The sequence below is a fragment of the Lutjanus erythropterus genome, chromosome 13, assembly GCF_056507025.1.
Source record: "Lutjanus erythropterus isolate fLutEry1 chromosome 13, fLutEry1.hap2, whole genome shotgun sequence".
Classification (NCBI taxonomy): Eukaryota; Metazoa; Chordata; class Actinopteri; order Lutjaniformes; family Lutjanidae; genus Lutjanus; species Lutjanus erythropterus.
The window spans coordinates 25,741,150-25,757,763 of NC_139329.1; the positions used below are offsets into that span (position 1 = coordinate 25,741,150).

General features: G+C 38.8%; 1 protein-coding gene across 1 annotated transcript in view; it reads right to left on the reverse strand.

The window, feature by feature from the left end:
- Positions 1 to 14,536, reverse strand: part of roraa (RAR-related orphan receptor A, paralog a) — a 245,393-nt gene extending 230,857 nt beyond the window's left edge. The window contains exon 1 of the mRNA XM_084733413.1: positions 14,232 to 14,536. Within this exon, the coding sequence (XP_084589539.1) occupies positions 14,232 to 14,385 (154 nt within the window). The 5' untranslated portion in view covers positions 14,386 to 14,536. The remainder of the gene's footprint in view (positions 1 to 14,231) is intronic.
- Positions 14,537 to 16,614: the final 2,078 nt, after the last annotated feature.

Consider the following 16,614-nt stretch of genomic DNA (forward strand, 5'->3'; position numbering starts at 1 on the left):
GGCCCTGAATTTGCATTGAGTGAAGGAACGGTTCACCTCCTCGGCACAGCCTTCGACGCCATCTGAGGTGCAGGGGAGGAGTGTGCTAGACCAACCCCCTGCAGGCAGAATCAGGTGTTATCTGTCTGACTGGGGACACCACCATCAATCTCTCCTGTCCACTTTCCTTTGCCCAGAATCAAATCAGCGCAGGGTAATACATCTGCGCTGACGACGTGCAGACAAGATAAGCAATCGAGTATGCCAAAATTTTGCCATGTTTGCCTGATGTGTGTAAGGAGCGGTGATAATGTATTTATCACGATATGCAACTGGTTTATCCTTTCTACTACGAAAGAACGCTGTGATAAAATGAAATGCTGCTCTTCTACCTCGTAATTCTCCCACAAACAAAAGTTGAGAAAAAAAATCAGAATTTCGAGGCAAATGCCTTCCCTAGATATTTGAGTTTTGAATCAAACTCGAACTCTTAAAGGGATAGTTCACCCCCAAATCAAAAATACATATTTTTTTCCCTGGCCTGTGGTGCGCATTACAGACTTTTGTTGATATAAAAGTGTCTCTTTCCAGAAATCATGACCCAGTTACTCAAGATAATCCACACACCTTGTTGTGAACACACCATATAGAAACTACCTTCTTTCAGCAGTAGAATCAACTGGAGCTACATTCTTTCTGCTGGAAAGAAAATGATTCCTGCATGAAACTCCTCATAACAAGGTCTGTGGATTATCTTACATTTTTTTGGCTTTGAACACCACAAACCAAATGACATCCAGTCTCATTATATTGGAGAGAAGGCAAACATCTCTGCAGCCAATATCTCCAAAAATCTGCAACTCACACCAAAAAAAAAAGAATAAATAGCACTGCAGATCAGGGGAAAAATATGTATTTGTGACTTTGAGTGACTTGTCCCTTTAAATTCTGAATAAACTAAAACAAATTTTGCCAGCATCTAATCTTTTGTTTTGGTAATCTTTCAGTTTAAGAAATGTATATTTAAAATACAAATATTAACCACTATTCACTTTCATTGAGTTTATTCAATGAGTTTACTATCAACAAAAGTAGAAGTAGTTGGTAAAACAAAAATAAATTGTATCAATGAAGTAAGCTGCCTTGAATTTCTTTGGTTTTTACAGTGTTAGTTTTTACAGTGCAACACTCCACTGCTACCTAGAGCCACAGTCCAGGTTTCTAAGTTGTTACAAGTCAAATAAAAAAATCCGATTTGTTCAGTGTTCATCCTTTTAGATCTTATTTCAGGCTCTTACACTGAACGCAGCTAAAATTGACTGAGTAAAATACTGGGTCATGTAAGAAGAAACAACACTTAGTGTAAACTGTTCAGCTTGTACTGAACCTCTTACATACTTATTTCTCATCTTTCAGCGCACGTTACCTGAACTGTACCTGAGCTCTTCAAGGTTCAATTTTATGCCCCATCTCATTTTCTATTTACAGGCTCACACTTCTCATATCAACAGAAAACTAAATATTTCCTGCCACTGCTGCACTGATACACAGATGATACCCAGATGTACTGTGACCTTCAAGGCCAGTGACTCAAACGGCATAAACACTCCTATATATATATCATGGTTTATATACTGTACTGGAACATTTTGACAAAAGCCTTGCCAATTGCAGTTCTTTTCACTGTAACCCGTGCAGAAAAGATGGCGTTCTTGCTATAATTAATCTGTAAAAATATAAATGGAAAAATTCTGTCCTCTTTTCACATACTCCAACTTTATTCTCTCATTGATCACAAGTCTGTTTCACTTCCCTGGTTCATTCAAAATTCAACAGTTATGCCTTTAACTGATTCAAACAGACAGAATGGTTCTAGTTCAATCGAGTTCTGCTCTTTTCGCTAGGTTACCTGTTTTGTGAGGAATTGATCTGAAGATTTCGCAGATTACTTTTACAAGCACAGTGAGGTCTGGCTCCGAGCTATACTGCAGACCTTAAAGCCCCCCCATGAGCTAGCCTGCAGCCTCAGATTCTCCTCCTGGCTCTTGCAAATGTTTCTGTACTTGAGACAAAAGATGACCAAGCTATGGCTTTAAACTTAGAAAGGACGTGTCTGAGGAGCACCATACACTCTCAAGCAAAAATAATCCCTCTAAATCATCACTTATGACCCACTAGAAGTGTGTGGTGGTGTCTCTGTTTTGTTTTGTTCTGTTTTGTTTTTTTTTATGAATCATTATTCTTATTTTGATTGAAAAACATGTTAAAATGACTATGGTACTACTATGGTGTGATTTTTTTTGCAGGAATCTGAACTAAATTAAGATTTTTATTTGTTTAAGTCTGTAGAATCTGATTTGTACAACAGGGCATGTCTGTCTTGCAACATTCATTAATTAATAGGTTTTTTTGACACACATCTTGCCAAATATTACACATCTTGCAATTTGAAAGTTGCCAAAAGCCATATTGCAATTTCGATAAAATTTCGATTAATTGTGCAGATTGTAAACCCCCCTGAGGCAAATTGTGATTAGTGGTATTAGGCTATATAAATAAAATCTGACTTGTCTGTATCTGCAGATACCCTGCCCTTAGCCTGCATTTCCTTATTATTCTCACTATTTTGCTGGGCTCCTGAAGCTTTACATACCTATAAATGTTGGTATTTGACATCCTGAGAGTACTGCAGGGGGTATATAGATATATAATGATCAAGTGGGTAAAGATAAATAAGAAGAAGTTCAGAAAATGACATCACTTAACTGAAATGAGTTTTCAGTTTTTCAGAGTTTTCAAATGTCTTGTTTTGTCACAACAGAGATAAGCTGGAAATTTCCATGTTTAAGAAGCTGAAAACAGCTTACTTTACCAATTCATTGATTATCAAGATTTTACCACTTGTCCTACCTGAGTTGCTAGATTTACTAGTCCGACATGACATTTTACTTGCCTGAGGCGAGCAGGCAATTCTCACTGTTGAGCGTTGAACTATGTTCACCGTGAGCGCCAAGCCAGTTTTGGTTATGAATGACAGACAAAAATTAAGAAAATGAATTCATGGCTGAAGCAGTAATACAGCTGAAAACACTGGGAACAAAGTGAAAAAGGCAGCAAAAACAGCCAACAAAATACAGTCAATACCATCTGGAATAATAGGTTTTAATGGGATTCACCTCAACGAGCTGACTCCAGTGTCACAGTGCTGTATTATACCTCTTCATACGTTTTCTTTTTTTTCTTCAACCAAAATGTTTTGTGCTGGTCAGAGAGTACTAAGCTGAAAAAATATTTCAAAAGGGGAACATTATTGAAACGAGTTTGAGAACGACTTCTCTACAGTATACAATAAAATCCAAAATCAAAGTAACAAGTGCGCTTTCTTGTAATTAATCTGTAAATCAAACCTCATACGCCTCGAGACACGAGGCAGCAGGGAGTTTAAAAAGCGACACATCACAGGGAAAATCTGAAAGTCAACCAAAAGATGGCAAAGAGAGCAGGAGGGGCAGGGGGAGGTGAAAAACCTCTGTTGACACCTGGTCTGTATGATAATCTGATCTGTGTATGATGGCTCCGAGTTTGAAAGGCACTTTGTCCAATTAGAAGTGTGCAGCAAATTTCCACCTGCCCCTGACAGAGATGAAGTGGCTCTTTCAGAAGACGCTGTGGCACCGAGCCAGCAAAGAGAGCCCAAACACTGCAAGTGGAGCAAGCAGAAATTAATGAGCATCACAAGCCACACTTGTTTAACACAAGATGACATCGAATGAATATTCCCTCAGTTAAACTGTTTCATACTATATTTCAATTACTCACACACACATACAACACCAACAAAGGCTGAATAAAAAATAGTTGAGAAAAGAGAGAATAAGTTGATGAAGGTTTTGCGTCAACAGTAATTCAAAAATGTGTAGACTTTTATTTGCCTGCCACTTTCCCAAAGTTACGTCCTTAAAGGGGAAATCTGTAACATATTTACTGTAATGAATCATAAAATGATATGAGATAAAGGAAAGATGCTAAGTTGTAAATACTGGCTTCTCTGATAACAACACTGCAGCTGTGGTGTCCTCCTTTGAAATTTCTATTCCAGCCCGTAATTTTAGTTAAGTTATTGTTTGACCATTTCATGTTTATTAGAGTTCAAATTAAAGCCGTATGTTCAGCAAATGAGTAAGTGTTGTGTCGTCACAAATCATTAATAATTTTTTTGGAAGGAGTGAATGTCTATAACAGACAAACTGAGCAATTTGTTAATGGAATATGGCAGGCAGTAAGGCAGAAAGTCACTGAACTCCAACTCCAGAGTTTCAGGACTTTTCAGGATAACCGGCGTAGCTTTACATCAACAGACAAAAGTTATAAACAGCTGATAAACACACAATGCAAGACTCTTAGACTCTGAGGAGGAGGGGGAACGGGGAAACAACTCACTTCAGCCAGAGACTGTATATAAAATAGGACTATCTATGGCTCAGACTCCCTATTTGGACTGCAGTGCTTATTTTTGGACACGAAATTGTTACATATTGCTCCTTTAACCTCGCTATAACCCAAATACTTTTTCATCATCCATAATGGCTCAAAACATTCAACAGAAAATAGAGTTGAAAGTAAAAAATAACTTCCATTTTGCACATTAACATAACTTGAAAGCAACATGAATTGTTCAGTGGAAAGTTCTTCATAAGTTCATATCATGGCATATAGGGAACGTCTGCACGACATGCCACTATCAACATCGACCAAAGGACTTCATCTTCCTATTTCTGTGTGTCTATTTCTGTCTGTCACATAAAAATAGGCTTTTAACAACCCAGCATGGCGTTAATTATTGCCTCTTAAGTACTGCATTAGTAAAATAAAGCTGCAAATATTGATTGATCAGATGATATTTGTCAGGATTCGTGTATCATACATGCTGAAGAGTGACTTTGTCTTTCAATCACTGTCAGAATGCAGCGCAGCAGCAGCATTGCTGCATTGATTGAGCCCCATCGTGCCACACTCTGTCTTCGTACGCCTCCTAAAGCAATCAATCCACAGACACGCAAGGACCAAATATTCATTAGTGACTTATTCATATTCAAAAGCTGCCTTTGAAAGTAACAAAAGAGCAGAATTGTCTTTGACAGGCACATTACAATTATTCTATGACATACTGTGTGAGGCACGAACAATTGTGATCATCTTCTATTATTTTATGAGTAAAGAGTTGTATTCATTATTGTTGTCTAGCAGATGAGGAAATCTGTATTATCTAACAAAGATTATAGTGTTAAGATTCATCAGAATCAGACAAAATGTTACACTATGAAACAAACACAAACGGCTCCTTTGATTCCACAAATATTCGAGCCAAAATCCTCCACGCAGATTTGTTTATAATGACACAAAGGTCGGTAAAAATATCTGTTTGGACAACACACAGACGAGTGTGGGATGTTTCAATAAGAAGAAGCTAATAGTTTCACACAGAGAGATTCAACATGATTAATACTTATGGGTATTGTTTAACTACTCCAGCCCATTGGCCCTTCTGTAACTGGTAAAAAAAGAAAAGAAAAGATGGGGCTGCGATGTTTAATAATTAGTTGGTTCTGCGCTCAAAAAAATTCTGTCCAACCTCACCAGATTTTAATCAAAGGCTGAAAATAGTAGCTGATTGTAATCGGCACTCAGAAGTCACCAGGGGTGTTTGAAGAGCCCGTCAAGCCTGAGAGTGGAGCTAATTCGATTAAGTGGCGGCTGTACCTGGAGGGGACGGATCTGTATCTCTCCCTTTTTTATTTATGAGATTAAGTCGCGCTTGTTATTCCAATATAAATAATCAAGCCAACAGAAATGACACTGATTTTCAAGTTGTTTTATCTCCCTTGTCTCCAAAAGTTTTTTGTTTATTTCAGGTGACAAATAAACTTTGTGGAGTAATACTCCGACGTACTGATGTAACGAAAACTACAGCAGAGGACGTGATGTGCTTCGCCTTCCTCAGTAATATTACAGTACGCCGTGTGATCTAAGCAAAGGAACATCGAAGTAGAGGAATAAGAAAAAATGTTCTGCTGATATTATTTATACTTGTAAAAATTTTTGATGAATTTGTGCAAATGAGAAAAAAATAACTTGACATGTGGTGAAATAATGATGTAGAGACTTACAAAAACTTAAAAAAATATATTTCTGACACCACTTTATCCAGACTGTTCTAGTCTAATACAGATGAAGAATACATACGTGCTTAATAGAAGTACACTTAGTTCCTAAAACTACCATAATAAGCTCATTGAAAATGTAAATTTGAGTTCACAGTTTGTACTCAGTATTTCTATTTTCAAGCTGCTGTAAAACCTCACAGAAGAAGAAAGCAACAAATGCAAGTATGTTCACTATGAGCTGGTTTAGGTTTTGAATGACTGACAAAAATCAACTAAATTGATTTGTGGTTGAAACTAGAGCTGCAACGATTGATATTAGTTGTCAACTATTAAATTAATCACTCACTGTTATGAAGATTAATTAAATGTTTTGAGTCATTCTTTAAGAAAAAAGTCCAAATTCTCTGTTTTACAGTCTCTCGGATGTGAAGATTTTCCGGTTTCTCCCGTGCTCTCTGACAGTAAACTGAAAATGTTTGGGCGTTGAACAAAACAAGACATGTGAGGATGTCACCTTGGGCTTTGGGAAAAAACTGATCGACATTTTATTTTACCTCTTTATGACATTTCATGGCTTTATGACATGCCCCGCGTGATGGAACCGAAGGAAAATCAAAGTATAGGCACTAGGAAAAATGTTCTGCTCCAGCAACTGTATTATTTCTAATATTTCTAAAATTTGAAGATGGGTTTGTGTAAATGAAAAACAATAACTTGACATGTAATGAAATAATGTTGCAGAGACTTACATCAAGTTAAAAAAAAAAAAAACATTTCTGAGACCTCCTTCTCTAGTCTATTCTAGTTATATTTAATACATCCTGAGAATACATAAGTGCAGACACTGTCATTATTTCTCTAAACCAAAGGAGAAAGCACATGGATTGCTCATTTGCCCTGCTACTGTTCTTCAGACGGCTACAATATGCAGCACATATTTCCATTTTCTTCTCAGGCTGACTCAAATCAACAGAGTCCTTAAGCCCGAGCTGCCATGAGGACTGTTTAGCCTATACAACGCAAGATAAATAACAGTTAAGAGGCTCTTGAGGTGTGCCGTTTGAATAACAGACTTTAAGATTTTACAACGTTACCTCTTCCTGTTTTAAAGCGCGCTCATGCACAGAACATCTGGGATAACGTCCATTGCCGGGAGATCATCCTGATTTTTCTCTCAAGTGCTCAACACATGTCAGAGCTCTGCAGCCTGCATGAAGCACTGAAGCCTCTGTGGTGAAACACACACATATATATGATTTTTTTTTTCTCTGAGAGTGCAGACACTTTAGTTAAGGTTCACATGACTTGACACACATGACATGAAGCAGCATGAATGTATGTGTCCAGTGTGATTTTTGTTCAAAAGCACAGGAATGATGGTTTCAAAGATACAGCTGGTCAGAGTTCCTGCAGGGATTTTCAGTGCGAGGGGCTTACCTACCTGCTCGAGAGCTTTACACCCTCCACACTGGTAGAGATGTGAAAGGCTTGGCTCTAGATGTGACATAAGAATTCCTCTGAGTGATCCTTCAGACCCCTCTCACCACCTCTTTCCCTCCAGGCCTCTTCTGAGGGGCCCTTTTCATATCAGAGAGGCGCAGAGCAGCACGGAGCCAAGCGCCACCAGTACTTAGGTCACAGTGTACCGCATTAAATTTAGACGCCTTTAACGCCCTCCAATAATGCATCTGGAGTATTTCCGGTCATTACTATTCAGACTTTTCTATCTAAGATACAAACTTCTGTAAATGGGCCATAGATCTGAGCTATCATTCACCACAGGAGATTTCACATCAAATCTGGTGTCTGTCACCAGTCGAAACTTCCTCGCCAGCCCCAGTTAAGCCACTGGTGATTCAAACTCCAAAATAAATTGTCCCACAAGAATAAAACTTTCAGATTTGGTCTAGGGTAAGTCTGACATTTCCAAACTTTTTTAATTAATATAGGGGCCTATTAGGGCTTGCATAGTGTCCTGCAATACACCTGATAAATCTAAAAACAGACGTACAGGTTACCAAAAAAAAATAAAGCTGCACCATCTTGTTCTGCGTCTACTGCGTGTATCCTGAGCAGCTGTTTTGGAATATGCCAACAGATGTAAACAACATGTGCAACCACTGAACTGTAATTCAAGTTCTTGTATTGATTGAAAGCACATGGATTCATATAACAAGAACCCTGACCCTGAGTAAACTGAGTTTTTTTCATCATACTGTGACACAAAATATAAATTATGGACATCTATGAAATGGATATAAATGCACACAGATTTCAGCAAAGTGAACTTTTAAGCGCTCAGCTCAGAAGTTTAGACTTAAAGACAGGCTCATGAGTCACATGCTGAGCAGTGTCCTGTCAGCGTGAGTAAATTTTCACTGGCTGGGGAGAAGCAACAGTTTCCTGTAATAAATATCCACAGTCCGTTCTTGCAGCTTCAGTCGTATCAAATACAGAAAATCTTCTACCATGACTTGTAAGGCCTTCATATCATGCACACAGAATATCAAATGCCCCAAGGAAAATAAATATATATATATATTACAAGTCTCCTGGGGCCCCTTAGATGCCCCAAACTAAACCAAAGTGGTTAACCACCTGACCTAAAAGGTGGCAGAGTCGCCTCTCAGCTCCGCACTCTCGCTAGCAGAGCTCAAAACATTCAACCATCTGCTGTTTAAAAAGCACCAGATCTATTTAGTTTAATGGGTCTCATAAATTGCCTTTGTGAGTGTAATCTTCTTGCAAAGGAGGATGTTAAAGCAGCACTAAAAATCAGGAGGGACTTCATTTAAATATTAGAATATAATGAGTTTAAAAGTAAATCTGAGACATTTATATCACAACAAAGACACTCTAGGAAATGGAAACAAAGTTTCTGATGCTTAAAATAATGCCAATTTGGTTATTATAAAGGTAAACTTACAAATTATATATGATGGAGGAGGACTAAAATCAAAGATTATATTTTATTGAACTGAATTTTATATACATATAATGCATCTGCAAAAAACTTTTGAAACTATTGAAATATTTTTGGCATGTGACAATAAGATAGCAAAACAATCCACCAAGGGCAATGAGGTAAGAAAAACAAACCTAAAAAGTATCACTTTACAAAACAATTATTCATTATTTTGTACTATTTCTTACATCTTATTTTGAACTGACAATGAGAAAGAAAGAGTCTCACACCTAATATGACAAAATCTCAGTCAGATCTCATTTAACTACTCATCCTGATATTATATTCAGGTATATAATACTCCTTAGATATGTCAGATGCTGCCGCTCGAATGTAATATGACCTTTGAAGCTCATAACAAAGGTAGCGGTGCCAAAGTCTAAACCACGAGCAGATGTCACATCTATGCAACAGCTGAGTGTAACGTCACTGAAATATTCTTTATCTTTTTCAGTTAAACTGGCTGATGTTTTACAACCGACTGTTGGTCTGAGGAGGAATTAACGCGAGCAGAACAAATACTGAGCTTTGACTTCAAACAGACTGATTGTTAACATTTAACAATGTCAACTGTCTGACAGGCACCAATAAAAGAGCTCGTGATATTATCACCTCCTCACCCACACACACTGTAAGAATTGAAAACTCAGGAGGACTGAAACTCGATATTATGTTACAGGCAGCCAGCCAGAAAAAAAGAGACACCTAATGGAGTTCCTCTCCTGAATCTGTCCGAGCTGAAGGCTCAGCTATAAGCCTATACCTGTATCTTCATGCTCTCCAGCAGGCACAGAGCCCTAATTCATTGAATTTGAGAATGCCACAGCCTCAATAATGTTGCTGTCCACTCGAGCCCCGTGCCAACTCCTGGCTTTCGGAGATTTTGTGTAAAACCTGAAAAAAAAAGGCATCCCTGCACCTCATCCGTCTTGTGCGGACAACAACTAAATAAATGTTGCCACTCTGGCCGAGAGCTCTCATTTCGCTGCCCAAAAATAAAACTGCTGGACGAAAGTCTGGTTACATGTTTATTAAGGGAAGACTGAATATTTTTACACTCTGCTTTTTCAGTTCGGATCAGTTGCTAAACTGCAGAGTCACACTGTAGAAAAGTGAACTTCAGTAGTAGTTGAAGTAATGTAATGGTTTTGTTTATGTACGATATTAAATGACCCACCTGAATTGTTTAAATTGTGTTGTTTAAGTTTTTAGAAACTCACCGAACTAAACCAGCTAAGTCAGACTAATGTTAGCAATTGTATTAATTGTATTCGACAAACTACAATAACAACTATCCTGAAACCGTACTACTCGGTTGATAAGGAGTAGTATTTGGTAAATCTTTTGGGTAAAGCAAATAATTCAATTGGAAAACTGGAAACGTGTAAATTGATTTGCCTTAAATAAGTTGCATAAATAAAGACTGTTGGTTTGAACGCAATCACATTATTACGTACATCTGACTTAAAGCAATTGTATTCATCTAACTTGTTAACATTTTGAAAAACATAATCCATGTGTGTGATACCAACTGAAATAGTTTTTTTTAAGTTTTTCCAACAGTTCTCTTTCTTTCAGTGCAAATTTGCTTCCCATAATGAAATGAAAGTCATTATTTGTGTTTATCTTAAGAGAATGGTGACAAAATGTTGTGACATAATAGGTTGAAACCTGGTATTTAGCATGAAAAGATCAAACGAGATTCAATCTAGATATGACACTGAGGCGAGCTAGTGAGCAGAACACACTGTGATATTCTCCACCAGCTCACACGTCACCTGGTAACAACTTTCATAATGTTAAAAGCAACAAATGGAATCCACCTCCTTCTCCTTAACAAAGGAAAATAATTTTCAGATGACTCACCATCTCTGTAAATGGCAATAACAACATTTGTGCAGCACAAGAAGACAGGCATAGTGGGTAGTGTCACTGAGTTAAGTCTACTATTACAGTACTACAGCAACGCACACATACAGTACTGTACACACACTTTCAACACTCAAACTAACTCATGTCAAAGCTTCCCTGTGCGATTGTGAGGTTTTCAAGCCCTCTGCAGAGACCATGACCTTACATAACCAAGCCATTAATATTGATTGTTTCCAAATTTGCGAACGGAGGGATCTTGCAATATGAAAATAACACCCTTTCTTCTTTCCAGTAATGATATCCACAGCCCTCCAAGGCCTGTTCTCTGACCCACTCAAGTCTTACAGCAGAGCTTCTGCTGAAGTAAGCCCTTTCTACTTAAAAGGTATTAGCACTCAGGGTTAAAACAGTAAACGCTCTGCATGCAGGATAAGAAATGTGCATCCTCAGAAAGTCTAATACAGCTGGCATAAAAAGGGGAAACTGTGCTTGAGCAAGTGTCTGCCTCTGCCGCCTCTCAGATGTTGGTTTCTGTGGCCGGCCTGTAAAGAACTGTAATCCTAAAAAATGTCTTACAAGTCTGTAACACTACCATGAGAGTTTTTTTTTTATTGTTTTATGCTTTAAGTAATCCTGCACTGAACTTTGCCAACGCAATAAACCAGCTGCAGTCACTTCTTAATAAAACACTTGCGCTTTTAAATCAGTGCTTAATTAAATAAGGCAATTAAGCCGTCATTTCTTTGTGAAAGCAAACTTTACTTCTGATCTCCTGTGTGGTGAACATCCTGAATATTTATTACATTTATAAATAATCTGCTCCGTGAGCCCAGTAAAGTGTCTTTGAATACAAATATAGGCAGACTGTTGCAGTGTTGAAATGCCTTGTAAACACACTCCAGCATTTTTAAGAGAGCACAGATTTGATGGCAGACCCCAATAGATTGTTTTTACGCAGATGTCTGTTATGAAAAAAAGGTCAAAGTTCTCTAAATTCCATTTTTTTAAATGTGAATATTTTCTGTTTTCTTCGACTCCTCTATGACAGTAAACTGAACATATTTGATTTGTGGACAAAACAAGACATTTGAAGACGACATGGAAAAAACTGATCAAAAATTTTCACCATTTTCTGACTAATTATAGATTAAAGAATTAAATGATTAATTGAGAAAATAATAAACAGACTAATCACCATAAGAAATAATCATTGGTTGCAGCCCCATATATCTGTATACAATGTACATTTTAGGTATAAGTGTGGGTGTGCACGTACAAGCACTGTGCACGTACTTCTGATATACAGAGTATTCAATATTGAAAATAATCATTAGATGCAGCCCTAAAATATAGGCATAGACAGAGTTAAAATGTCTTGTAAAGACAGTCCAGCATTGCTAAGAGAGAACAAATTCGATGGCAGACCACAGCAGATTGCTGTTATTGTCTGTACGTTAAAGCTACAGATGGCAACTTAATGATTCTCAGAGACAAAAAATAGTGTCCTGTTATCATCTTTTAAAAATGGCACAATACACCAAGTGACGGGCTAACAGACACTGAGCTTTGAACTATGCAGTTAAACAAAAGAGAATAAACTAATTTACGAATAACCCTATTTTTTAACAAGTGTAGACTTACAATAAGTTTTTAAAAAGTTCCCAAAACTTTTCCTCAAGCTTCCTGCTGCTAAAGTTCTCTAACAATCACTCTTATTTTTTTTATAAAAGGGGTCAAAATAAAGTAAAGTTTCAGAGCAAAGGGAAACTCCTTCAAAAGCTGCAGAGGTTGTCCCACTGAACATGTGTTTTTTTTTTCACCCATTCAGCATTACATAACAGACTGAAGGCGTTCTTTTTCCTGTCTTTCTCTTTCCCAGACGCACTTTAATCCTGCGCATAAAAGGGTGGGGTGAATATGGGTCAGCAGGTTAGGAGTGTCTCAAAGTCAGACTTGCGAAAAAAGAAATCAATCCACGAAGCCTCCCTGAAACTACCTGTCTAGTTTGCCCCGCTATTACATAAGTGCTCCGGCTGTGCCAGCCCACAAAGTCACACAGTTTTCCCTTCAGTGGTGTATAAATACCCGCTCAAGTGCGGTGATTCTTTATAATTAAAGCACCGTGGTGATCACGGGGAGTGGGTGAGCTCTTGTTTAAAGTGAAAAGATCTGCGATGGTGATTTCTGCTCTCAGTTGCGCGCCTCTGTTTATGGCTAAACCTGTTACATAACCAGCTTACATTCCACATTCACCATATCACACTCTAAATATACCCTTGCGCACAGGAGGAGTGCGCACATAAAAACCACCGTACGATGAATTAATTGTTATGTGTGCGTCCATGTTTGCCTCGCTGTCATGTAAACTCTGCTTGTCAAGAATGAGCAGAGAAATGAGTATTTCTTTGAACTTGGATGAGCCCGGTTAGCCTGCGCCGGAGACAGCCGAGAGGGGGTGTGGTTAAATACTGTCTGTACTGTACAACATGGACGGGACGTGCTGGATAAATCATGTAAAATGAACTCAGCAGCAGCAACGCAGACAGACTTTTGACGGGCTTACTGATAATACAGGCCTGTTTAGTTTCTACAGTCTGATCATGTGGAGGTTTGGTCGCCTAAAATGAGGCGTGCAAAGCGGCTTCACTGCTTGCAACAGTGTTTGAGAGCTGACGCTAAACAAATTCCAGCTGCTGGGGCGTCTTTTTGCACACAGGAACAGCCGAAAAATCTGGGAGCTGGAGATGTGAAAAAGCCAGCCAGACGGCGCTGTGTGCTGTGGCAGGAATAGTGGAGAGGACACGTCCCTATATGAAGGAGAATGGGAAGTGATCGATAAACTAGCCCACAGTCTCCAAAAGTTCACTTTTGACACTTTGGTAATAACGCGTCTGAGCGGACGCGTTTGGCCCGTTTTGGCACCGGGAGACGCTCCTGTTGGTCAATTTGAAGTTGTAATTGATTTATCCTGCAGTCAGAGTAAATGTGACATCTGTGACCGTCTCACCCCCCTATGATTTGAGCTGTCAGTGGAGCCTGAACACCAGCAACACACACCGAGCTACTAATTACAAGCGAACCGGGGTGGTTCTGAATAAAAAAAAGCCCTGAACGTCCTTGCGTGTGGGTGAATTTAGACACTGTGCAGTTATTTATGAGGAAGCGATTTAATTCATTTTGAAGTTTGATTAAAAATCCCTCTATCGGTCGTTATTTCAGGCACAGTAAAAAGCCGATCACGGTCCTCTTACCTCTGTTGGTGCTCGAACAGGTCTGCCTTCGAACCGGGGCTGGATGGTCCGCTTTCCGGAGCGTCTCCAGGTTTACCGGGGTTTCCCTGACCGGGGTAGCCGGCTCCGAGGCGCTGTTGCCCGGGTCGCTCGCTGGATCTGGAGGGGACTCCATGTTGAATTTCAGCTTTACTGTTTAACTACCGCTGGTACTTCAAACTAATTCTATGCGATCTGTGAGCTCCGGCACTGCGTCTTGCTATCTAATTTAGACTAGAAGTAAGAAATGAGAAATGCGAGTGTGTCTGGAGGTGGGTGTGTAGGTCTGATTGTCCACTAGCAGCGCTAGTGAGAGCTCCAGTCATGCACACTGAAAAGGGAGAGGTTGTCAATAGCCGAAGAATAGATGTAGGCCTGAGAGTAATCCATGCTGATCGGCCCCTGCGCAGTTTTACATGGGAATGGTGATAGTTTATTCGTCTGACTTTGCTCAGCACTTTTATATACACATGTGTTGTCGTGTATCACATGTTGGGAAAATTATAATAACATGAACAATAGACTGCTGCTAAATTTGAAGCTGAAAACTGCCCAAAATGGCTTAAAATACATAAAGACATGCATTTGCACCATTTTTATCATGCAAGCCATATTATTAGTAGAGCCTGACCAATATGAGATTTTTGAATCCAATGCCGATACCAGTTTTGAAGGTAAAGATTCACCATTTACAGATATGGCTTCAGATGTTGAGAATTATCAGATGTTTTCTTTGAGGATTGTGCACTAATATGGCAATGCAAAACTAGTCAGAAGACTGTCTTCTTAAACAAACGCCTTTATAGAAAAATATTTAAGTTAAGTATTCTTTAGCAAGTTTTTCCCCCTCCACAGTCACTTCAGTGCTAGCTCATGGTGGGAACAACTGAGTCCTGTCTAGACCTGCTCTATTTGAAAAGTATCCAGAGCTAACTTTGTTATGATTTGGTAGTTATACAAATAAAACTGAATTAAATAATTTAACATATACACTGTTCTTCAATTCTATAATTGAACACAGAGAAAATAAAGAATAAATAAAGATAACAAACAGAATAAACATCGATTAATCTGTATAAATGTTCACCATTTTGCTAAATCTAAATAATCCCACTGTTTTCTGCATTATATGGTCCGTAAATAAAGTTTTCATATCACATGCATACCTGAAAACTTAACAATATATCTATGATAGGCTCAAATCAGCCTCATATCTGCTGTTAATATTGGTTTATCAATATATCTGTCAACCTATTAAACTGAAAAACATTAATATAATTTTTTATGAAAACTGCAGCTCTTTTGGTTTTTATTTTGCTTCAATAACAATCTGCAGCTAAATATAGCCACTATGATCCTCATCATCATAACACACAATAGCGTCTATGTTTGCAAGTTCACAGTGAAAAGCTGCGGAGGTTTGCAGGAATTACTTGATCACATCCCTGTCTGCAGCATTTAGCACTATAGGCTGCTCCTTTTGACCATAAAACTGCTTTCATGTATCAAGAATTTAAACAAGGATATCCAGAGCGCTCTTCATTATTTCCACCATCATCACCTACACCATTATCATCATCATCATCATCATCTCTCCTGTGGGAGGAGCGGACTGCATTTCTGAGCAGTCTGCTGGAGCTGATGAAAGGACTGTTCCCTGCACTCGCAGTAGAATAACCTGTGTGTGTGTGTGTGTGTGTCGGCTCTGTCTGGTAAAAGTTAAAGATTGACAGTAGTTTGGAGAGAATGCGTTTAAAGACACGGTGTCGTGTACAGCTGGCATCAAAACGTCACTCTGGCAACCCGGCATCCGTGCGCCGCTTGTTGCGCAGCACTTCCAAACAGCACGCCACGCTTTGCGCATGTGATCAGCGGGCAGCTGCGAGGAGGACCCCGCCTCTTCAAAGCGCTGCACGTGGACTTTGACATGGCCCTGCCCTCTGACTGCACACAAACACACACTGCTCATAGACGAGTCAGGAATCAGTGGCGGAAGACGTATTCAAATCATCAGTAAAAGCAGCCGTACCACTGTGTACAAATACTACATTAAAGATAAAGTTTTGCATTCAAACTTTTACTGAGGCACAGAAATATCAGCAGGTTTGGGGAGGAAATGTAGGCTAACGGGATTATGTAATCTGGATACAAAAACAAAAAAATGTAATCAGATTACAGATGCATTTAGAGAAAATGGGGATCATTACCAGGAATACAATTTCAAAATACATTTTCAAATAAAGAACAATATACTACCATGTGCAGTAGAACACTTTACGAGTCTCAACACCACTCTGGTCTCATTGGAAATCAAAATTTACCTTATTATTGCCAATTCATGACCAAATCAATCATCACTCAATCA